This window comes from Rhinolophus sinicus, chromosome 4, assembly GCF_057876585.1.
Source record: "Rhinolophus sinicus isolate RSI-liver-muscle chromosome 4, RSI-T2T, whole genome shotgun sequence".
Classification (NCBI taxonomy): Eukaryota; Metazoa; Chordata; class Mammalia; order Chiroptera; family Rhinolophidae; genus Rhinolophus; species Rhinolophus sinicus.
Window position 1 is genome coordinate 46189459 of NC_142504.1, and position 26806 is coordinate 46216264.

General features: G+C 33.6%; 1 protein-coding gene across 2 annotated transcripts in view; it reads right to left on the reverse strand.

The window, feature by feature from the left end:
* Nucleotides 1-26806, reverse strand: part of PTPN12 (protein tyrosine phosphatase non-receptor type 12) — a 75861-nt gene that overhangs the window by 34431 nt on the left and 14624 nt on the right. For both annotated transcript variants that reach the window (XM_019744561.3, XM_074340635.2), the window contains 3 exons: nt 11224-11332; nt 1650-1726; nt 2-97 (listed from right to left, as the gene is read on the reverse strand). In XM_019744561.3, the coding sequence (XP_019600120.3) occupies nt 2-97; nt 1650-1726; nt 11224-11332 (282 nt within the window). Of the gene's footprint in view, nt 1; nt 98-1649; nt 1727-11223; nt 11333-26806 lie in introns of those variants that run through there.

Consider the following 26806-nt stretch of genomic DNA (forward strand, 5'->3'; position numbering starts at 1 on the left):
CTACAACGTTGTACTCCCATATCATCCTCCAAAAATCTATTACTGTGTTTGCTAAAGGTCCTTGGGTTGCCACATATGCTTTTGGCCCATAAACACCCTAAAATAATAAACAAATTTCATTATTATGATTAACAAAAATATTTCCTTACCTAAATTTTAAGGGTTCAAATTTTATTAGTAATACTGCTGTTTTCACCCAAACCATTTCCAAATAATTTTTGTTTCATAGTACATAAAAGCATGACAAAGTATGTTTATAATTAACTTTAGTTTCTGGTGAAATGTTATTACTTTTGTGTATTTTATTTAACATGGTATACCGAATTGGTTAACTAAATTGTCTTATGCTAACTTAAAAATTCTTATTTACCTAGGAATTAAAAACAAAAGGCCTAATACTAAGTCAACTAGGCCTAATAAAAGTTAACTGTACTAGAAACATAAAAGCATCCTTTGTCGAAATACTAAAACTAGCTAACAGTTACCTTCAATTATTTATTCAATTTAAAGTTTATTGAGCGTCTACTATATATGTTTCTAATACATACCAAACAAGGATATCCAAACAAGATAGCAGACTAAAATACAAAACTAGCATGTAATGGAATCATACAATGAATCAGTGTTATTAAACACAATAAAAACTAGAACTTTAACAAATGTCCTTATAAAAGAATATAAACATGAACAGCATCTGAAACAGCAAATCACCTGTGTATTAGTTTTTGTTAACCTATTTGTTTCGGGTTTTGTCATAATTGTAATAAAACTGACTGTTGGGAAAAAAAAAACAGTTTTCATTTGAAACCATAACTGTTCAATGTTGACATAATTAATATTAATTTCACCACCTAACTCTTACCACTTTATTTTTGTAAACAAAATATTGTATTAAAATATGTATAAATACCATATATAAAATAACTGAAATTATACTGTCATATAACTAGAAAGAGTCAAACACACAGAATAGCTAATGGAATAAAGTAGTCTTTTATTTAGTCAAGTACCAGTTTGAATTCATTTGTCTCTCTACTGACAACTAGGTAAGAATTGACTGCTTTTGATCAAAGAATACCCCCAAAAAATTAACTATTATATAAAGACTATCTTTAATCTTGCATTTGGAGTTTTCAACTGTAATGGAGCAGTTGCCCAAAATTTTAAATCTAAGTTTATATTCTATAATTTTAAATCAGTATTACTCAATTTATTCCAACCCTAGCAATTTATCCCAAGAAATTATTCAAAAAAATAACAACGTTCACTGTAATATTACCGTCAAGAAAAATGGAAAACAACCTTTATGGTACAACCACAGGGAATAACCATGTACATTTGTGTATATACACTCAAAGGGACAATCAAGAAGATGATTTAGCAATAGGTAAAGTGTTTATAAGCCTTCAATGTAAAAGAAGAAACAAAATAACTCTGTCTCCACTATCACAAAACTAAACAAAACTCTTAACTTTATGAATAAGGGCACTAGAAAGGAAAGCACATAAAAATGTGTCAGGGCTGTGATTTTACTTTTATTTCTTTTGTTGTTGATATCATATTTAGGCAACTCAAAACAATTTAATAAAACTAGTATGTAGGAAAACATTAAGCATGGCAGAGAAACACCATTTAAAGTTAATACATACCTTAATAAAATTTGCGTTGATATAGTCTGAATCTTGAGAAGGAGTCTTTAAAGTCAGCTTAACTCGGCTATGATCAACTACAAAACAAAAAAAAATCCTGTATTATATCCTGTTGGCAGACAGATGTTTTCTAATGAACCAAAAGTAATAATACATAAATAATTTACTTCAAAAAACAATAAATAAAAATTGACTCTAGGAACCAGCAGGGTAATTTTTAACATCATATTGACAGGAAGTCTAAAAATAAAACCCTGATGATGTAAAGCTGTGTTTTAAAGTTGCTATCAGTATGATCTCAGGACCTCTTTTAACATATAAATTCCTGAGCATGATCCAGATCTACCAGATAGGAGTCTGGAGTTTAAATCTCTGCAGCTTTTAACACGCATACCACGTGGTGAGCACTAACTACTGAGACACAAGCTCATTTACCAAAATTCTCATTACGAAATCTTTCATATTTTATAAGAAATTATAAAAATTAAGTAAATTATGACAAATAAATGAATTAAGACGATGTATAAAAGTGCTCAATACTGCACTTGGCCAATAATATTTATTAGGTAATGGCTACTTAGGGTAAAAAACAATCTTTACAATAAAGTCCAAAAATATAAATTTTATTAATTTTATAAAATTATGTAATTTTATACTTAAAATTATTATGCACATGACTTTTTTTTAAAGTTAGATATTAAAGAAAGATATAAAATGAAAAGTAATCTCCCCCTGTCCTTGAGTTTCAGGGCTCTCTTTCTCAACAAAGACATTTATTTCTTCCTTACAAAAGTAATTTTTATGCATATACCTACATACTTTGAAAAACTACACAAATGCAATGATACTACACATGTTGTTCTGCATCTGCTACTTTTCAGTTAATATATCCCTTGCTATGTTTTATACCTGAAACTAATATATTGTCTGTCAACTGTGATTAAAAAAAATAAAATTAAAAACCACACACACACACACACATATATATATATCCTGGAACTCCTCCCAGAGCAAATATAGATCTATCATATTCTTTTTAATGTTACGGATCCATTATATGGATGTTTCGTTATTTGTTTAGCCAGCTACACCACTGATGGCCCACTTTTTCCCTATTAGAAACACTACTACAACGAATGGTGCTGTACTGTAGGGTAAGCTCCTGACTTACCTTCTAAAAGGTGTACACCGACTTACACAAGTGCACATACAAGTGTTATTAGTAAGAGCGACTGGGTGTTACACTTTTAATAATTAACAACCTAAAAATGTAAAAAATCAGACTTGCATTTCTTTTGTTTTCCTTTTTAAACTTTTATTTATTTAAGTGTGTTTTTCCAGGACCCATCAGCTACAAGTCAAGTAGTTGTTTCAATCTAGTTGTGGAGGGCACAGCTCACAGTGGCCCATGTAGGGACTGAATCGGCTCACCAACTGAGTTATCTGGCCGCCCCAGACTTGTATTTCTTGAATTACACAAATGATTGTACATTTTCATACTGTTATTGGTTATTTATTTCTTTTACAATAAACTGCTTATTTATATCTTTTGCCCATTTTCACCATATGTCTGTTTTCCTACTGATTTATATGAAATCTATGTAAACAAAAAAATCAGCCATTAGTCACAGGTAGTACAAATAGTTTTTTACCAGCTTATGTTGATTTTTAAAAACTTTTTATTTAGAACTAATTTTAGATTTACAGAAAAATTGCAAAATTAGGGTAGAGAATTTGCATACATCCCTCAGTTGGCTTCCCTTAACGTTAATATCTTACATAACCATAGAACAAGTATTAAAACCAGAAAATTAACAGTTACATTACTATTAATTAAACAAGAGACTAAATTTTACGTGTTTTTTTTTTTTAATCTTTTTCTCTCTTCCCAGAAAAAAAAGTTTTTTTTTCTTTCCACATTACATTTAGTTATTATTTTTCCTTAGTCTCTTCCAATCTACCAAAATTCCTTTCACTGATTTTTTCTGATGATTGGGATTTTTGGCAAGAACACTGGAAAACAAGGTGTGGCCTTCTCAGTGAGAAGACACACCAAAGGGTTCATGAAGTCAATGTCATATTACTTGGATGTTAACTTTAGTCATTTGGTTAATATAGTGTCTGCTGGTGTCTACAATGTAAAGTTACTATCTTTCCCTTTGTAGTTAACAAACATTTGCAAGGAGATACTTTGAGCCTATGAAATCCTAGCTGTAGGATTGCCTAATATTCAAGATCTCTAGATTAGAAAGAATCATACATATCATATAACATGTAAAATGCCACTATCATATTATGGTCCTTTCTAATCCAGGGACCATGAATATTAAAGGCAATTAAAACACAAAAGGGCAAATACAGAAATGGTAAAAGACACAATTAAACTTCTTGGCAAACTCTTTAAGGACAACTCATTTATTTGCCAATGACCCAAATTTCACACATTCATGCTAAGGCCCAGTTATATTAATTTTATTTATTTATTTTTGCTGAAATCTTTGGAAATTTGTAGGAAGAAAACAATTTATCGTCTTACCATATTTCCAGAAAATAAAATGTTTATAGTTTATATGTTTATCAATGCACTGATTCTTATTTCACAACATTCTACATTTTATTTTATTTTATTTTAAGCCATTTGGGATAGAAGATACCTACCAAAAAAATGCTATGCTTCTGGTAAATGAGAATAGAATATTCAGGAGTTAGGACAATGACGGGTGAAGTAACTACAAGAAGCTTTCTTCCACCATGTTTGCCAGTAATGAGGAGTCCCAATTAATTACACTTATTCAGATGGCATATTAGCCTCTATTCAAAGGATCTCAAAGGCACAGACTTTTGTACAATAGTTGGTTTAATACGAAATCCTCAACAAATGTTTCCGGGGATTGTGAATTCAAATGAGAACAGTGGTTCCCAATGATAGTAAAGACAGAAGCCACTACATGCAAGCTGGGAATTTTTTAAATTTTCTATGATGGAAAATTTTATGCAAATAGAAAAATATAATAGTATAACGAATCCCCATATATCCATTACCCAGCTTCAATAATTACTAACATTTTGCCAGTCTTATTTTATCTACCTCAAATCACGTATCAGCTGGGGGCTGGGGAAAGCAAACTAAAACACAAGATCTTTGAGTTCCATATTCTACAATAAGTTTGATTCAATAAGTTCAACATGGGGCACAGAAATGGCTTTTGTTTAAACTTTAAAGCACAGGCAAATTAAGTATAAAGTTACTACTTTATACTTAACAATCACAGTATACCGTGTTTCCCCAAAAATAAGCCCCAGTTAAGATTTCAGCCAGACGGACGCATTTAGTACGTTATGACGATGTTCAGAAGATTATGACATGACTGTAATTGAATAAATGTAGATTGTTGTACGTGAAAAAAATAAGACATCCCCTGAAAATAAGTCCTAATGGAGCAAAAATTATTAAGACCCAGTCTTATTTTCAGGGAAACATGGTATTATTGAGAATTTAAAAATCAGTATTATGCTGCTTATATAACACATTATCATGTGTATTTTAACGTTCTTCATTGGTGCTCCTATTAAGCATAAAAATGAGTAGAAATAATATAAAGCATAACAAAAAAATACAATCATTTCGAATCTCTATGGTTTTGCTGACTGTCTCTACAATCTCTCAAGAACTCAACTCCAAATAGATAAAAACCAATACTGGCTACATAAGAGGCTCTTTCAAGTAGCAACTTGCTGTCTTTCTGAACAAACATCAACACCCTACAGCAACAAAAAGAAAATATATAAAATTGTTACCTCCAGGAAACAGAAAATGCCTATTAACTAAATCCTAGGACTAAGAAATAAAATTATCTCCATAATTCACATTAGATAGGCAGAGTACCCTGATTCATCACTCCTAAAGGTTAGCCCGTTCAGTTTTAGCCCTCTCAACACATAAAGCACAGGCCAGCCTTGACATAAGAGTACCTAGAAATTTCTTAATTCTGGTACTGGTCTCAGTATTCTACTATAAAATAAACCAAATATCCAAGATAGCTCCAGAAAAACCTAATTGATCTCTGATGTGATGAAACTACATTTAATTGATCAAAAGCAAGGATGTCTGCTCTTGCCACTTCAAGTCAACATTATATAATATTACAAGTTCTGACCAGTGTATTAAGGCAAAAGAGACTCATATTGAAAAGTATAAAATAGTCATTATTTGCAGATGATGTGATTCTGTATTTAAAAAATTCTAAAGGATCTAAAAAACTACTAAATAAATGAATCACTGGATTAAAAGAAAAAAAATCAATATACAAATATAAATTGTATTTCTATATATAGTTGACCCTTGAACAATGTGGGGGTTAGGGGCACTGACCCCCCAACAAAGTCGGAAATCTGTTGATAACTTTTGACTCCCCCAAAACGTAAGTTGTCCCTCAGTATCAGTGGGAGATTGATTCCAGGACTCCCATTGCGAGTACCAAAATCTACAGATGCTCAAGTCCTCTATATAACATGGCACAGATCAATGCATAGTCAGCTTACCCTGCATCCGTTGACTCTCAACCTCAGATCAAAAACAGTACAGGTATTTATTGAAAACAATTTGCATATGAGTGGCCCTGTGCAATTCAAACCTGTGTTGTTCAAGGGTCACCTGTACTAGTAAAAAAGAATTTGAAAAATTAAATTCCATTTACAACAGTTTAAAGAATTACAAAAATAAATACAAGACTTGTATACTGAAAACGAAAACCACTGTTGAGAGAAATTAAAGAAAATCTAAATAAATGAAAAGACAGTCCATGCTCATAGACTAGAAGTCAATATGGTTTAAGATGAAAATTCTCATCAAAATGATCTAGAAATTCAATGCAAAAATCCCAGTAGAATTTTTGCAGATTTTGACAAGCGGATCCTACAATTTATATGGAGATGCAAAGGACCCAAAAGAACCAGACCAATTTAAAAAAACAAGAACACAGTTGAAGACTTGTACTTCTTACTTTTAAAACTTACTATAAAACTATAGTAATCAAGAGAGTGTGATATGGCTTAACACTAGGTCAATGGTATAGAATTAAGTATATGGATCAAATGACTTCCAATAAAGGTAACAAGGCAATTCAATGGAAAAGGACAGTCTTTTCAACAAATGGTGCTGGAATAATCCCACATACACAAAGATTATTTTAGACTCTAACCTCACACTATATTAAGAAATTAACTCAAAATGAATTACAGACTTAAATGTAAGAGCTAAAGTTAAAATACTTCTAGAAGAAAAATAAGAAAACACAGGAGAAAAATCTTTGTGATACTGGCTTAGGCAAAGAGTTCTTGGATAAGAACATCAAAAGCATGATCCATAAAACTGATCAGACTTCATCAAAATTAAAAGCTTGCACACTTTAAAAGACACCATCAAGAAAATGAAAAGACAAGTGATAAACTGGGAAACAAATTTTACAAATCATATATCTGAAAAATGACTTATGAGTATCTACGTATATAAATTCTAAGTATATAAATTTATAAGAATACAAATTCTTATATATAAAAAACTTTTACAATGCAATAGGGCAAAAAAAAAAAAATCAAACTTTAAAGTACAAATGATTTCAAGACACTTTTCACCAAAAAAAGATATATAAGTGGCTAATAGAACATGAAAAGATGCTCAACATCATTAGTCATTAGGGAAACGCAAATTAGAACCACAATGAGATACCTCTACAAAACCACTAGGATAACTATAATCAAAAAGACAGTAACAAGTGTTGGCAGGGATGTGGAGAAACTGGAACCCTCATATATTGTTAGGGAGAAAGTGTAATGGTACACAACTAGTCTGAAAAACAGTTTAGCAGTGTCTTAAAAAGTTAAACAGAGGGCAGCCGGACGACTCAGTGCGAGCTCTGAACAGGATTGTCAGTTCAGTTCCCACCTGGGCCAGTGAGCTGCTCCCTCCACAACTAGATTGAAGGCAACGAGCTGCCGCTGAGCTGCTGGAGGGATGGCCAGATGGTTCAATTGGTTAGAGCGTGAGCTCTCAACAACAAGGTTGGTTCAATTCCCGCATGGGATGGTGGGCTGTGCCCCTGCGACTAAAGATTGAAACCGGCAACTGGACTTGGAGCTGAGTTGCACCCTCCACAGCTAGACTGAAGGACAACGACTTGGAGCTGATGGGCCCTGGAGAAACACACCATTCTCTAATTTAAAAAAAAAAAAAAAAATGTATTTCTCTAATAAAAAATTATTTAAAAAAAAAAAGTTAAACATAAGCTTCCATAGACCCAGAAATTGCATTGCTGAGTATCTATCGAAGAAAAATAAACCCTATGATCACACAAAAAATTGTATAGAAATGTTCTTTTTTGCTTGTTTGTTTTATTAATTTTACTGGGGAATATTCGAACAGTGTGTTTCTCCAGGGCCTGTCAGCTCCAAGTCGTCCTTCAGTCTAGTTGTGGAGGACACAGCTCAGCTACAAATCCAGTCGCCGTTTTCAATCTTTAGTTGCAGGAGGCGCAGCCCACCATCCCATGAGGGAATTGAAATGGGAACCTTGTTGTTGAGAGCCTGCACTCTAACCAACTGAGCCATCTGGCTGCCCCTCTGGAAGCTCAGTGGTAGCTTGTTGTCTTCAATCTAGTTGTGGAGGGCGCAGCTCACTGGCCCATGTGGGAACTGAACTGGCAATCCTGTTGTTCAGAGCTCACGCTCTAAGCAACTGAGCCATCTGGACGCCCATGGAAATGTTTATAACAGCATTATTCAGAGTGCACGCCAACTAGTAAAGAAAATGTAAAATAACCATACAATGGAACACTACTGAACAACAGAAAGGAATGAGCTACTGATAGATGCTACAACATGGATCAATCGAAAAACACGCTAAGTGAAAAAAGCCAGACACAAAAGACTACATATTGTATGATTACGTTTATATGAAATTTCCAGAAAATCTATATAGAGACATAAAGCAGAGTAGTAGTTACCTGGGGCTGAAGATTGCAAACTGGCAGGGATGATCTTTTTGGGGTGATGGACATGTTCTAAACTGTATTGTGTTGATGGTTACACAACTCTAAATTTACTAAAAATCACTGAATTGTACACTTAAAATGGGTAAATTTTATGCCATGTAAATTACATCTCAATAAAGCTATTTAAAAAATACTGTATCTAAAAACACTGGACATGCTAAACATGCAAAGGAAATTGATGACTTAACATTATTCTTCTGACAGTAAGTAAACATGCATCTCTAAGTACAATTACTTTGAACATCATTTTCTAAAATAAAGTGACCAGAAATTCTTTGGAAACTGACATGTCAAACCTTATGTAATTTAAAGGAAAAAAGGCACGCCACTCTTTACAGCACAGTGATGAAGAGCTCAGGCTCTGTCTAGGACAAGGTTTCTCAACCTCAGCACTCCTGACATTTTGGCTTTGGATAATTCTTTACTGTGGTAAGGCTGTAGCCTCTGTATTGTAAGATGCAAGAGCATCCCGGTCTCTACCCACCAGATGCCAGCAGCACCTGCCCACTCCACGTCAGAGTTGTGACAACCAAAATGTCTCCAGATGGCGCTAAATGTCCCGTCTGGGGCAAAATCACCCTACTTGAGAACCAATGTTCTGGATCTAAACTGCCAGGGTTTAAATTCTCATCTACTCTATTAGCTGTATGACAAGCTATTTAACCTCTCTCTGTCTAAGTTTCTCATCTGCGAAGTGGCATATAATAGTGTCTACCTCAGAGTTTTGTTGTGATTATGGCAAATGATCTATTTACTACAGAAATTGGCAAACAATGCAAAATCAGGGCTTTTATTTTTCTGAGGGCCAGTTTAAAAGCACACCACTGATCTTCCCCCTTTATCTCTATTTAAAATTATAAAGCTTCTTCCCCCTTCTATTCTCAGCTTTGTCTATATACCTCATTCCTACTATATTATTTTCAATATAGCACTAATCACCATATGGCAGACCATATATGTTATTTGCATTCATTGTCAGGCACTTTGATTATATAAGCTCTCAAAGGGCAGGATTTTTTGCCACTTTGTTCTATATCCCCAGCACATAGCATATGATCAAAGTATTTTGTAAAATGAATGAATGAAACGCAACATATGAAAACAGAACCCTGGAGCTATTTAAGATTCATTTCCCCAGATGGTAAAAATAGGTGGAGAAACGGTCTCTTTAAGAATACCTGCATTAATTCCAGAGCACAGTAAGAGTACCTCAAGATGACCTTGCTTAATAAACACTGCCCCCCAAAAAACTCAGACCATTCACTATTCTGAGGTGGACTGGAAGGAAAGTGGAGTGTATCTTCCAAAAGCTTAGAGTGGTTATTACATACCAGGTACAATTCTAAGCATTTTACATGTATTAACTTATCTAATGCTCAAAGTAATCCTAGAAAGTGTTATTTTAATCTCCATTTTACAGATGAGGAAATCAAGGTACAGAAAAGATGAGTCCAAAGTCATATAGATAACAAGTTGTAGAACCAGGATTGGAAATTCCAGACTCAGAACTTTTCACCATTATGCTATATTGCCACTTAGTAATTCTGCTAAAACCAACCACCCACAGATCCCACAGCTGAAAATAAAGTTGAACAACAACAGAAAGACGAAGGCTTAAGTTGATGCAAAGAAGACAGTGAGAAAGAAAGGGAAGAAGATAAGAGGTGATCTGAGAGAGGGATATCATGGAAGAAAATTTCAGAAATAGGGACTGGTCAATGGCATCAAAATAGTTAACAGAAAAGAATAAGCCCGGAAATAAAAAGACTACTAAATCTGGCAATTAATTAAAAAGTCCCTGGGGACTTTATCAAAGATATTTTAGAGAGAACAAGCTTTAAGAATGAATGAGAATTAAGGGAATGGTGTCATAGAATGTAGATATTTCAAGATACTTGAAGTGAAAGAAAGAGTACCGGCAGCTTTCAGAGACAGCAGTTATGATGTCAAGTTTTTATTTTATAAAATTGGGACACACTTAGGTATGCATGATTTTAGAGTTAAGGCATTTTGCTAGAAAAGTATGCTATTTAAGAATATAATTACAATATTATTAGAATATAATGTTATCAGTGTAACTCATACTCTCAGAGATAGATATTTAGACTGTTGAGAACAGGCATGTAGGCATGAATCATCTTACGGTTCTTACTGTGAATAGACAGTTTTTAGCATTTTACAAAATTTATTCAATTATATTTACTGAATTATCTGTCTATGTTATTTTACTGTAATAACTTTTTGAACAAGGAATCCACAGAGATATTCTTACTTGGATTTTTTGGTATTTAAAAGTAAGTTAGTATCAGAGTAATTGTGATGCTTCCAGAAAAATTAATAAAAAATACAAAAACTATCAGAAGGAAAGACAAAAAGCACAATTACAAATTATTATCTTGTAGTATGCCTTGAAAAAGATGTTAACTACTACTTACTTATCAAACTCATTAGAAAGACTAAAGCTAGTTTAGGCTACAAACTGCTTATTAGTATTTCCATTTCCATTAGGGGCATTTCAAACTTACATGGCAGTATGTCCTTATATCTGTTCTTTTTAACATTTTCTTCCTTTTCTCCAGTGGCTGTGGGATAAATCTTTTCTGTTCTATATTTGGTAGACAATCTTCTTAATCGCTTAAAATACAAAAAAAAAAAAAAAGGCAAATTAAAGTTTAGAAAAACATTAACATTTCAAGATTTCAATGATTCACAAGTAGCCCTTCATTGAATTTTCTTAACCTCAATTCCTCATAACTCATTTTCCTCTTTTCTAAGCTCACACAATATCTCTCTACCCCTTAATAATTAACCCCAAGGATGATTTGTTTGTTAGCATAAGTGCAAACATAAGATTAATATTCCAAATAGCAGTGAAAGAGGAAACTACAATAAATTTTATTTAGAGAAATCATTAGTAAGCTGAGACAGAATATTTAACTCCGTCCTTAACTTACTCAAGTAATTTTTGTGTTTTAACTAAGGGTCCTAAAAACCAAGTTTTAAAATCATACTAAAAGATCATGGACAATTTTCTTCATTGTTTCTCTTATACCTTGAGCACCCATGATGTGTCAGGTTCCTTCCAAAGCATAAGCTAATAATTATTTGTAAGACACTGCAAAACAAAGTTCTTTCACATATTCAATTGGAAATGTCCAACAAAGGCCAATTCTGCTTATTCACTGCATCACAGAAGTGGTTTATGAGTTAGTGACAAATTCTTACCACATATGGCAGTAAGGATGTTCCCTGGGCTGGAATATTTCTGCATGTCAGTAATACACTTCCTGCTTTCAGAAGCACTGAAAGTCAGCATTGTGAATTGTTTAAATTCACTACTCAACTACACTGCTGAAATTTAATTTCAAAGTAGCTTACTTTCTTCCAGGCTTAAAGACATATTGAAGGCATTATGATTTTACAATTCAACAAATCAAATACAAACCAAATGAAAAAGAAGTCTGGCAACATTGAACTTTTTCACCAATTTATTTTTGCTACTTTTGATACTGATGTTTAAGCAACTAAAAATATTATGTCTATATTTTTTAAAATCACAGATAGAACTATAATTCAGTAGTCTTAACTTATTCTTATTGTGATATACTTTAACACACAACACTTGAAATAATCTTACAAATAGACAAATATAGAATGGTGAGCTTTTTGGTTTTCTTTGAAAAAACTAATAAACTTTATCATCACAATCTTAAAACAAGAGACCTAAAACAGGAATACACACTTTTTTTTTTTAAGATGAAAAGACTTACTATAACCTTGTTATGCATTGGCACAATGCCACAGTACAATTCCCCACATTTATGATGCTATTTCCTGTAGTAATAGAGTTCTCAAAGTGTATTGGGGGAAAACGTATTTAAAAGTAAATGGGCTCAAATATATGGTGATGGAAAGAGAACTGACTCTGGGTTATGAGCACAATGTGATATATAGATGATATATTACAGAATTGTACACCTGAAATCTATATAACTTTACTAACAAGTGTCACCCCAAAAAACTTTAATTAAAAAAAAAAAAAGTAAATGGGCTGTTGGTGAGGGTATGGGAAAACCTGAACTTCATTAAATGCTGGTAGAAAGAACATTTTAGCATAACCCCTAAAGAGGATAATCTGGCAATTATAAATAAACACAATCCCTTAACTCAGGAATTGTAATTCCACAAATCTGTCCTCTAGATAAATGACACACATGAAATGATGTATGCACAAAAAGTTATTTATTGCAGTATTGTTTCTAAAGAACAAAAGACTGCAAACAATCAAAAAAGTATATTACTATCTAAATAGACTTGTTTTATTCATACAATATAATATAGTTGAAAGCCAATGAGGAAGCTTTTTATAGTGATATGGAAATATCTCAAAAACACATATTAAGTGTAAAAAAAGCAGGGAACACAATAGTGTATATAATATACTACTATTAGTGTTAAAAAGAATAAAAATATATTTGTATTTGCTTGTACATATGCATAAAACATCTCTGAAGAGAAACTATTAACAAAGGTTGTCTGTGGGGAAGAGAAATGGGTAGCTGTAAGATATGGATGGGAAGGAAACATTACCAATACGTCTTCTCATACTTTGAATTATACCGTGTTTCCCTGAAAATAAGACCTACCCGGACCATCAGCTCTAATGAGTCTTTGGGAGCAAAAATTAATATAAGACCCGGGAGCAAAAATTAATATAAGACCCGGTATTATATTATACCCGGTCTTACATGATATTAAAATAAGAGTGGGTCTTGTATTAATTTTTGATCCAGAAGACGCATCAGAGCTGATGGTCCAGGTAGGTCTTACTTTCAAGGAAACACGGGATGAATGCATATCCTATTTAAAAAATTAAATGTTAAGAACAGTAGAGGGTAGTAAAAATGGTTCATGATTTAACTACTCCCTATTAACAAAGATCCTTCCAGTTACTTTGATACACACTATACATATCGCATATTTAATCAGAATTTTTATATTTTCTCTGCTCAAAGAGTTTCATTTTCAGATATTTTTATTATCTTAACACATTACAAAATATTGTATGTGAATGTAACTTATAGAAGGATATCAATCTAAACAGTTGCAGAAACACAGGAGAAAAAGTAATGTAAATTAGATAACTGTCACTAAAAAAATATATGCATATATTACTACAAAGGAAAGGGAAGAATAAATAATTTAATTATAAAATGTGAATGCACTCATGGAATACCTGCTGCAATCTCTCCAAGCATTTTTTTTTCCACATGACAAATAATGTTAATTGAGAAATGTGCAAAAGAAAATTTTTATGTGAAATGACTTTTCATTTCTCAGATAATGAACCTTAAGAACACTTTTGTGTACATATAAGTATCTAATTTGAGTATGAATTTTTATATATCCAGTTTTCTTAAAGCCTAGCACAGAATAGAATGCTACATTCAAGTTTTCAATGAAGAATGTTCTATTAAAATAAGTCTACATAAATAGTGTACTTAGAAATCTTGATACCCATCAAATACTAACCTCTGATGTAGTGTAAATAAAACAAACGTAGTCCATTAAACAAAAACTTTGTACTTTTTTTTTCAAAATTAAAAATAAAAAAATTCCTCAAGTAGGGATGTAGCTTCTAGCAACAAAAAAAGTCACCTTTATATTAGTTACCTGCTCGAATTAATTAGATTTGCCACTTTCTGGCTGTACAACACTGAACATATTTAATCTGTGTCTCACTTTCTGTAATATAATACCTACAGTCAGCAAACACCCTGGCACAAAAAATGGGCTTGGTAAATGTTAGCTATTATTACTGAGTAAATCACCGAAATGCTTTAAAAAATGTTATTTGCTACTACAGATTTCTTTGTTTCTTTAAAACCTTTCCTACATCAGAGATCAAAGGGACTCACAAATTCTGGGCCAATTTGTTTGCCTGAAGGGCTTCTTAAAACAGATTGCAGGGCCCACCTTCAGAGTTTCTGATTCAGTAGGTCTGGGATACAGCCTGAGAATTTGTATTTTTAAATAAGTTCCCAGGTGATACTGTTGTTGCTGTCTGAAAAACACACTTTCAGAACTATTGGGTTGGTGCAAAAGTAATTGCGGTTTAAAAGGTTAAAAATAATTGCAAAAACCGCAGTTACTTTTGCACCAGCCTAATACTAGTACACAGTATAGGTTCAAAAGAAGGAGTAATCAATTGCATGGAGGACTAGAAGTTGATTGTCAACAATTCTTAGGTCCGTCTGTATTTTACATACAGGTTGACAGCATCAAATAATTTTGAAAAAATGATTAGAAATTTTTCTTTGGAGGTGGTGGAAAAATTAGGGATGAAGAAAGGAAAATGTTATTATCAAGTACCCCCGCCTACCCCCCAAAAAGAAAAAAAGGACGGGAGGAGATCAGTAGCAAGTGAGAGCAATAAATGCACCAGCTATAAACAAAAAGATCTTAAATAAAAGAACTAAAAGGTTTGGAGATTAGACTCTGGATAAACTGGAAGGTATAGTAAATAGGAAAACCAATACTCTTTCCTAAATCTCTTTCCTATTTCTTAAAACATCAGTATAATACAACACTGTATGGATCTGGTAGCACTTGACAACGGCAGTATATAATTGGTAAAACACAGACTATGAAAAGGTGCTTTCAAGATTTTACTTCAAAATTTTCTGTTTTTGTGCATGCTTTTTCTTTGCTTCTTCACATACCTCCAAATCTTATCCATCTTTTAAGTCCTAGATCCTTCAGAGTTTATCTCCCTCATGCAAAAATAATCTTTCCCTTCTGAATTGTTTTTAGATTTTATATTTACTCTTTAAACACCATTTCCTTCTGTTTATTTATGATAGATACATAAAAAGAATACATCTTCCCCTACTAATCTCTAAACTCTGTGAGTATAACATTACTATCAGATTAATATTTATAATGCCCTGGAGCATATAAGTACTTGTATGTTAAAAAAGTTAATCTTAGAATACAATTTTAATGCTGGCCTAAACAAAAAAGGGTTTTGTTCTTCTAATACCACATCAAAATTAATGTCCAAATGGGGCCTGAAGTAGAGGTAGCACCAAAGTTCATTTAACTATATGAAATGGAAAGTGTCTACACATTTAATTTCATTTTAACTTCCTGACCACTATGTCCATGGTCTCTAGTGAAGCTGTTACTAGAAAATAAATTATGCAACACGCCATAATATACTAAGAAATCTTACTCATAAGCTTAGTGCTTATGCGACAGACTATGAGAATAGCACTGAACTATGCGCAAGCAATAATAATTCTTTATTAAATTATTATTCAATATATTCAATATAATCCTAAAGTAAAAAAAAAAGTACTTTGAATCATTTACTGTCCTAACTGGGCAAAAATATATTTAAATAGTGTATTTACATAACCTTATCTGCACCACACCCTTTATCATGTGTGGGTTTTTAAATTAAGCAAACAAAAAAACCCAAACAAGCCTTTAAGAAAGACATTTTCAATTAGTTCTACCTTTAAAAGTCTTGAAAAAGTCACATAATAAACTCTTTAAATAATTTCACTCTTATTTCAGAGTTTCTATTCTAGAAAACAAGTCTGATCATTTCTAGTTGCACACTCAAAAATCCTCCAATGGGTCTACCACCTCCAAGATAAACTACCTACCAATTCCTTAGTTTGATTATAACATATTTTGAATGCTGCCTGCCCAATTTCCTAGCTGCTTTTTTATTTAACACTCTTTTACAGTGTGATGCTTCAGTCACATAGAATTACTTGTTGGAGCGCCATGCTCTTAGCTGAGATGGCATGGTTCAATTCCCACATGGGCCCGGTGAGCTGTGCCCTCTACAGCTAAGATTGTGAACGATGGCTCTCCCTGGAGCTAGGCTGCTGTGTGCCAGGAGTAGCTGGTGAGCAGCCGACCAGCAACCGACTGCCTCAGCCAGCCAGTTGGTCAGAGCGCAAGGCTCATAATACCAGCATGGGCCAGGGAGCTGTGTCCTACACAACTAGACTGAGAAACAGTGGCTTGAACTGGAGTGGGGGTAAGGGGTGGGGGGGAGGTTGAAGAAGGGGGAAGAATTACCACCACCACAAGCAACGCTTCACCCCTTTATATACCAGTGTCATAATTTTTACTCTTGCTGTTGAGTTAATAGTAGGACTCTGGCTGAAAGTCCTACTTTGTGAAACCTTTCTTGAACTGTCCCTCAGCCCCAAGCACTGACAGTCAATGCTCTATTATCACTTGTGACAAGTATTTCCATAATTGTGTCTCACCCACTAGACTATAAAACTGAAGGCAGACACTGGAATGACTGTTTTATTGGATTTTTAGACCAATATTTAATGTAATGCAAATCACACTAAAAATGGGTGAATTCAAGAATTTATTGAGCCTTCTCAGACTAATGGTAGAGATGTCTCTAATATTAGAATATCTGATGCAAACAAAAACTGAGTTCAATATTCACTTTGTTTTAAAGTTCCAAAGTATTTTCTCTTTACCTCTTAAACCACAAACATTTTATTTCCCTAATCCTAAATCAAACTGATTCTCAAAGGCCTCCAAAAGTCACTTGCAACATGACTATCTTCTTTAAGCTACCCATTTTGTGTGTCAAGATTTGAGTTCTAAAAAGGGTAGAATAGTTTCATTGTTTATCTAAGGACCAAAGCTAATGAGAATATGTTGTGTAATGTTTGTTGAATCTCTCCAGTCCAAGAGCTGTCTCCTGGGTTGTCCACGGAGTGTCTGATGGGCATCACAAACCTCCAAATAGCACCACCATTTATTCTACAGTTGCTCAAGTCTAAAAGCTGGGAATCACCCTTGATTCTTTCCTTTATCCAGCCCCCAACATCCTATCTATTAGCAAGTTGTGTTAGACATTTTTTAGAGGTGGAGCTAATTCTCTTCATAGTCACTAAGCAGACTTAGAATTCAGAACAAGTCAGACAATTAAGTTCACGAACTCATACTAGAAAAAGTGCTCCATACCTCATCACTGAATATCACTACGGTCACCTTCCAAGTACTCCCCTTGGGAAGCTATGCAGTGAGGTCAGTGCCTAGTCCACCCTTCAAAGCAATTTTGGAACTCTTTTTCTGGGATGGCCATTAGAGCTGTCATCATATTACCCTTGATGTCCTAAATGTCATCAAAATCTCTTCCTTTCAATATTTTCTTTATCTTTGGGTAAAGCAGTAAGTCATTGGGGACCAGATCAGGTGGTAGGGAGGGTGTTACAACAGTTATTTGTTTACTGGCTAAAAACTCCCTCACAGACAGTGCCCTGTGAGCTTGTGTATTGTAGTGATGCAAGAGCTATGAATTGTTGGCGAAAAGTTCAGGTCGTCTAACTTTTTCACGCAGCCTTTTCAGCACTTCCAATTAGTAAACCTCGTTAACTGTTTGCCCAGTTGGTACAAATTCATAATGAATAATCCCTCTGATAACAAAAAAGGTTAGCAACATCATTGCAACAATTTCGAGAACTTATTTGTCAGACCTCATACATTTAGACAGGGACAAGTATTAAATTTAATTGTTAGATTTTAAATCAGGACAATTAGGAAAAAAATTGTCACAAAAAGTAATAGAGCTAAAATGGAAATTAAGCTAACTCAAATTCTTTTTGGAGTAAGACAGAATATAAATAAATTAAACATTGGAGCTTAGGACTTCTCACACCTAAGTGGAATAAAAATGGAATTGCTTTAAGCTTAAGTTACATTGTAGCAAAATACAAAAATACCTAACCCAAAAAACAGTACTACTTTTGCCATTGCTCTGAAAATTTTCTAAGGCAATTACTGAAGAACTTATCTGAAATTTTAAAAGATAGAGGGTTTGGCACATAGTTGGCACTCAATAATAACTTTAAATGAACAAATTCATCTGGTTTTATACCTGAAACATTTAATTGTCCAAGTCACAAAAGCCACTCAATCTAATACTATTAAGTTAACCCTACCATACAAGTTGCACATTATGCTAAAATATATTAAAAAAATAATCCCAATACAAAGTAACTGCAGCGAGTAGTAAAATCAGAGTATAATTTCCACCAACAATATACTATCTCTAACTGACTGTTCTTAAATCTTTACAAACATATTTATATAAAAATATGCATGCCTCTAATAATGTTACAAGCAACTAAAACAACGAGAGGGTCATTCAACTATACAAATGCCAACATCTACCTTTAACTGCAAAAAATGCAACTCTGCCTTTCAAAATTCATCTTCTTATCTTTGCTCAAGCTTTACCTGTTGTTGCAAGACAGACTAACTTGTCTGCCGTTCTTTTTCAGAAATGCATAGCTATGAGTTCTCATTTGAAGCTAAGTCAGGGCTGATGTTAAAAGGACATGATTTGAAGAAAACAGGACGCCAATCTTATGGGTCTTTGGACAAGAAAATGATTTTATTCTTTGTTTATATCGATTTCAATGCTTCAGTTATTTGCTTAGTAGTCTGCCAAGCAAACTCCTTGCTTTTTTCTAGCTCAACACAGAAATCATCTTGCTGAAACCTTTCCTGAGACTACTATGGGCATCCGCTGCCATCTTCCACTTCCTCTAAAATTGCTTCCTCATCTCTAGCCACAGCTCTTTATATATAGCTCTAATCTACGACAGATCCCAATGTACAATAATTATTCATATATGTACATAACCAACCCTGACAGACATGAATTCCCCGAAGATGCAGATCCTATCTTCTTTGTTTATTAATATTAGCTAGTGCCAGCATAACCGTGACAAATAGTAGTGAGTCAACAAACTGTTTAGGTCTTCTCAGGTGGTAATGTTCAGTTCAGAGAAACTGGATGCAAATCAAAATTAACCAGTATACTTAAAAAATTATTTTCTCTCCCCTATAACACTTCATTACTAATTCATAACCGGACTGCTTTGAGCCAGAGAAGCTGGGGTTCAATTCCTAGTTCCATCAGCAACTAGCAAAGGAGATCTCCTCAACATAGCAGCTTTATAATTCTCCCTGAATGGGAGTAGCAATAGACCTTAACTTCAAGAATTTGTTTTTAAATAAAACTTTGTACTACAGACTTTATATCTAAAAATAAATATGGCGAAGCATAAAACTAAAAGGAAAAAAAGGTAATATAAAAGTTTTGCAACAAGCTTACAATCAATTTTTCAACTGCCTAGACAACAAGCAAATGCTTTCCTTTTCTTAAAGGAAAGACTCCTGTTCTGTGGTTGGAAAAGAAAATACAGTGCTTTCTCATGATCAAAATAAGTTAGGAGGTGAAATCCAATTTTTTCCTCTTTCTACCCCCAAGCTGTATTATAGAAATAAAGTAGAATCCCATTTGAATTAAGAGCACAATAAAAATGTTTGGTCATATATATTAATTTTATTGAAGGTATTTAATACAGCAAATGGCAAAGTGTTCCCAAGTGTGATTATCTTTTTTGTTGTTGTTGTTGCTACTCACAAAGCCATCACCTCTCATCTGTTTCTTCAGCATCTTTTATCTGTCTAACCACTTAACTCATGAAACCATTGGTTCCACAGTTTCCAGGTCAATTCCAACTTTAAATATTTTATCCCATTGTCCCTATAGTAAATTGCTCAAAATTCCAAAATCTGGATATTAAAACTATAGCTTCTGATTATGCTCCCCTTCATATGGTTTTGTCTTGATTTAAGAAAACATGATCACTTATAGTCCCCTTTACCTGTAGTCTCCATTGCCAAACCCAGACTCTCTAAGTATTTCCAATTGCTAATCTCATTCCATAATAAACATACAATAAAATTGAGAATACTTAGTTCCAGTTTTAACACATTATGTCACACTTACATCAACTGCTCAACTAAAATATAAAATAAAGAACAGGCCTAAATTAATAGTATGGATGCAGAATTCATATTTATCTTTGCAAAAACAAATATACAGGAAGAGTCACCTCTGCAGTTAAAGAGAGCACAATACATACTTACTGCTACATGGAAATAAATTGTCTTGTTGGGCCCGAGGCCACAAAGCTGTCTGTGGTCAACAGACAGAACTTTTAAAGAGAAATTTACAAGTTCCTGGTGAACCATTAACTCCTGAACCCCTTGAAAATTTCATTCTGAAAGTACTTTTATGAAGTCATCAATAATCTCCAAAATGCATCTAAATCTCAAAAGCCTCAAATCCTATAAAGTTTTTAACACAGATGAGTAGTTAACTCCTTTCTCAGATTGCATTAAAAAACCTGTCTTAATTCTTCTCTCACCCTGCTAATGAGTCCTTTCTGGCTCCTCTCCGCTTCCTAGCCTCTGAATGTATGTGTTCTCTGGACTTGTTCTCCATTCAAATTTTGTCAAGTTTCTCACCTCCCTATCATGCCTTTTACTATTATATTTCTGAAGATCCCCAAATCTCTATTTCTAATCCTGACTTTTCTCTTCAGTTCCAGTTCCATATTCAACTTACTGAATATCCCCAATATCAATTCAAATCTAAATAGATAAAAATAAATCCACCCGATTTTTCAAATGCTTCCATGTACCTTTTTATTTTCATGGCACCTCTGCCCTCCTTACCCACTCAGGCTGAAAACCTCTTAGTAGTTTTGGACTTTCCCCTTTTATCTGCCCACTTGCTTCCTCTCACATCCAATCAGTTTCAAGTTCTGGTGAGTCCACCTCAGTAAACATCTCCCAAACCTGGCCCTTACTTTCTAGTCCCACTGCCAAAGAAAGAGTTGTTTTAGTATAGGGTCACACAGGTAACTTAATTCTTTCCTCTAATTACATTGTCATTTGAATTAAAAATAAAAAAGATTTAAGAAATCCTTTGACTGAAGGAAAAGGGGAAACTTAGTGGGCATAACAAAATAAAAATTATAAATAATTAATGTATGTCAAGGAGTAGAGACAGAAAAAAATGCATTTATGTTCATTAATCATGTATGTAAAGTACCCTACATGATACCTAGCATAGAGCCTGCCTTTAAATATGTAAAAACTGAGATGAGTATAAGATTTATTAACAGACTGAGGATTTTAAAATTAATTTTATTATGTGTTATTTTCAATTACACATACTATATTAGTTTTAGGTGTACACACACGAGTGGGTGATTACATATATAAACCTTATGAAGTGATCACCCTGGTAAGTCTAGTACTCATCTGACACCATACATAATTATTACAATATTACTGACTATATTACTTATGAACAGATGAGAAATTTAAGGGAAATTTTTAATTAGCTGCCTCTAGCAGATACCAAAATATCCTTATTTGTCCACTCAAATACTGCCAATTTTTGTTTGTTTATTTGCTTTTAAAAAGCATTTTAATCCTTTTTTGTTTCCCTAAGATTTGGTGCTATACCTGAGTAGGATACTTGAGATCATACGGCTCATTACCAGCAGTTCCTGATTAAAAACTCAGAAAAAATTTTAACTGTGTATTACAAGTCTACTTAGATTTCACTGAACAAAATAAATCATGGGCCAAATTCTAGACTGAGAGGGTAAATTGTTATTGATGTTCTCCCTAATCCTTCCATTGTCAATCTACAGAGAGACCACCACATTTAAGTCTCAACTGTTATATATCTGAAAGCTTGGAAGTTACCTGGCAAAGCAGACTAAGTTTACAAGCTATATTTTTGCGCCTTCCCAAGTCCAGTAACACACATAAGGCATTACTATTAAAGGCTATACTGTGCTATTTTTTTCTATCAATGCATAAAAATGCTCTTTGTTTTGTGTCAGGTATTTATTTTTTTAAGATATAAAAAAATCAAGGGTAATACAGGATCTACAGTAACACAATCATTACCACTTTTCAAAAAGAAGGAGAAATCAAGCAGAGATAAAGTCAAGTTAGGTTTCCAAACATGGTTGCTTGTAGAATTAAGTTTTAAATTCTTAACAGAAACACAGTTTGGCAATTCTCCAAAAGGCTAAAAATAGTTACCACATGACCTTGCAATTCCACTTGTAGGTATACCCAAGAAAACTGAAAACACATTATCTACACAAAAACGAGTACACAAATGTTCACAGCAGCATTATTCATAAAGGCCAAAAAGTGGAAACAATTCAAATGTCCATCAATTCATGAATGAATAAACAAAATGTGGTATATTCAAATAATGGAATATCATTTGGGCATAAAATGGAATGAAGTACTAATACATACTCAATAGATGAATTTTGAAAACATTATGCTAAGTGAAAGAAGACAAACACAAAAAGCACATGTATGATTTCCTTTAAATGGAATGTTCAGAATAGGCAATTCCATAGAGACAGAAAGTGGTTTCCAGGGTGTTGGGGAGAGAGGGAAACGAAGTATGACTGGTAATGGGTATGGGGTTTCTTTTGGAGGTGATAAAAATGTTCTGAATTAGACAATGATGATAGATGCCCAGTTTTGTGACTATACTAAAAACCACTGAAACGTGTAGTTTAAAGAGGTGAATTTTATGGCATGTGAATTAATCTTAATAAATGTAAATTTATCAACAAAGCTGTCATAAAAATTTCTTAGTAGGGTATTGGGGGATATTGTTAATAGCAATTACTGGCAACTTCAGAACAGGCTGAACAAAGCACCATCCCGTACATCCACCCTCCTCCAATTATTACTCAGCCTCTGTTCTTACTGTGGTCCTTCTCATTAGGACATTAATACCACAGGCCCAAACATAACAAAAATGAAGAACTTGATCTAAATACGAGTAACATGAGTAAATTGCAAATGAATAATTAGGTCTATCAGAAACTTTGGCCAGTGAACTTAACACACAACTTTTACAGGATAGGTAAGTATGATGGGTAGGAAAGATAAAAGTATGCAGTTTTTAACATTGTTCAAGTATACTAACGAAGCTAGACAACGAATATGAAAGACTATGTACTTAAAAGAGGAAGATAGTAAGTAGAAAATGCGGGGTGAGGGGGTGGAGGCTGAGAAGGAATAACTGATAAACCATCTAAGATTAGGGTAAAGTTTAAATTCTATAACTTCTGTAACTCTAACCCAAGATCAGGAAAGATTAAAAATAAAAGAATTAAACCCAAACCTGGATAATAAAGCAAAAATGTGTTCTTAAAGTTTTTATATATTTCTCTGGGGAAATGTAGATTATTTTTGATACCAAACACTCAGATTCCTTGCAAAAAATACTTCATTCTGAAATTATTTTAGACTTGGTCTTGAAAAGGCCAGACCGCAAAGATATGTACAACCCAAGTTACCAAGGATATGATTTTGTCTTCAAATAGAGCACAGTGATAAGCAGTGCTCTTCTTTCTTACAAGTAAACTCAAGCAAAGAGCCAACCTCAATTATAAAAACTAGAACCGACTTGTATACAATTATCAAGATTTCTCCAATATTTTAAATCAGAACACAAACTTATGATATAGAGGAAATACATAACAAAATAATGTACAAATGTAATTTAGAGTGGGTTTCTAAAATTTTTTTCAAAAAACATATTTTAGCATTCATCAAATCTAAATAAACCCAGATTTAAAATAACAGATGTGACATTTTGACAACTTTCAAAACCATACTCAAACTCATTGAAGAGAATTTACTTGTATTTCCTCCAGCAGAAGTTTACTGAGATAAACGGAATGTAGTCAATCTATACAGCAATCTTGAAAGAAAAATGATAAATAACTGAACCTTCAGCTAATTATAAGAACTATTAAACTGGAATTATGAAGTTACTGTCCTATATGATGAGAACATTTTACTTCAAAAATAAATTACAAGTTTTGTTTTATTATGATTGTTAGACTTTTATAAACTGACTAGTTGCTTTTCTTTCTGCTAAAGATGGATATGTAGAAATACCTTGATATAAAGAACGCCTACAACTCAACAACAAAAAAACAACACAATTAAAAACTGGGCAAAGGAATTGAGTAGATACTTGCCCAAAGATATACAAATGGCCAACAAGCATATGAAAAGATGTTCAACATCACTAATTAGCAGGGTAATCAAACTGAAACAATAAAATATCACCTCACAACCATTACAATGGCTGCAATCAAAAAACCAAAATAACAAGTGTTGGTGAGGATGTGGAGAAATTGGAACCCTTGTGCACTGTTGGTGGAAATATAAAATGATGCAGCCACTATGAAAAATATTATGGCAGTTCCTCAAAAAATTAAAAACTTAAATTACCATATGATCCAGCAATTCTACTTCTGGGTATAAACCTGAAAGAACCGAAAGCAGGGTCTCAAACAGGTTATGTGTACGCTCACGTTCATAGCAACATGACTCACAATAGCCAAGAAGTGGAAGCAACCCAAGTGCCCATCGATGGATGAACGGAAAAACAAAATGTGGTTTATACATACAATGGAATATTATTCAGCTTTAAAGAGGAAGGAAATTTTGACACTTGCTACAACATGGATGACCCTTGAGAACACTATGCCAGTTGAAATTAGCCAGTCACAAAAAGACAAATACCGTAAGATCCCACTTAAATGAGGTATCTAGAGGAGCCAAAGTCATAGAGACAGAAAGTAGAATGAATGGTGGTTGCCAGAACCTGGGGAGAAGAGGGAAACTGGAGTTGTTTAATGGGTATAGAGGTTTAATTTTGCAAGACGAAGAGTTCTAAAGGTTGGCTGCACAAAAAATGTACTAACAATACGAAACTGAACACTCACAAATGGTTAAGATCATAAGTTTTATGTTACACACATTTTACCACAATTATGTATTATTTTTTTTAAAAAAGGAAAATAAAGCCATTGTAGTTGTTTGCATAAAAATTAAATGTCCTACGCAGTATAGTAAGGGAAACCAGCTGATTGTGGGAAAGCGCCATTAAAGTAGCTCAGATTACCAGGCCACACAATATTCATATAACATTGGATACCTCTACTCTACTCATGAATTAACTGTTAAGATTTTCAAAACAAACAAAAAGTCTACCTTTTCAGTTTGCTGTTGTACTGGGTTTCAGACATTTACAATAAAAGGAAAAAGGTTTCATTATCACCTTCCTGAGGATAACTGGTCTCACATCGTTTTCTCCTAACCTGTCCTATGTGCCAGGTACTAACCTGTCCTACACACAGGTACCTATGCTACAGGTAAAGCGGTGACCAGGACAAAACCCCTGCCCTGATGTTGCACACATTCCCAAAGTACATGCTAGTCAAGTATTTTTCATACTGCCTTTTGTAGACATCATTTGTTTACACATTTTGTCCTTTCACTACCACCATTACTGCCATCCAAAATTATAATTCCCTCTCTGCCAGAGAGATAATCTTTCCCATTTCTCTTTATACCCCCACAGTCCGTAGTGTCTTCTACATATATATTCGATAAAGAATGGCAAGTCTTTTAGGCATTGGGCACTGATAACCATTCAGAACATCATACAGTCAATGAACTGGCACCCTACTATCACATTTATAACATATTCAGTTCAATAAGCTGATAATACAGTTTGTATAACTGGAGAGTATGTACTTCAAATGCTACTTGAAATTTGATCTTTGTGGTTTACCATCACATTGACATATGAAACTAATAAAAAAGTGCAATTAAAAATAATTTATCTAAATATCTCTTTGTCCTAAATAACAAAGTGAAGACACTGCTTTTGATTCACCTCTTTAATTGTATTACCTACAATGTCACCAAGGAAAGCTTTCAATCTTTATCACCAGGGGAAAAACATGCAGAATAAATGGGTCAAATAATACATACATATCAAAAGCCCATCAACGTATCCTCAGAGATGAGGCATATATGTGTGCCTATGTATACATATACACAATATAATTTAAACATAATATATTAAGTTTAGTATTTGAAAATTTATATAAGCAATACATGCAGATGCTAAAACATTCAAACCATACTGACAAGTTGTGCATGGATTCCCAAGACCACCCCACTCAAGTTTGACGATTCCCAAGGCAGACTCACTCACAGCTATGGTTTATTATAGCTGAGGGATACAAAGCAAAGGCAGCAAAAGGAAATGTGCATGAGGCAAAGTCCAGAGGAAACTAGGCATAAGCTTTCAAGAGCCCTCTCTAATGGCATCACACAGGACCC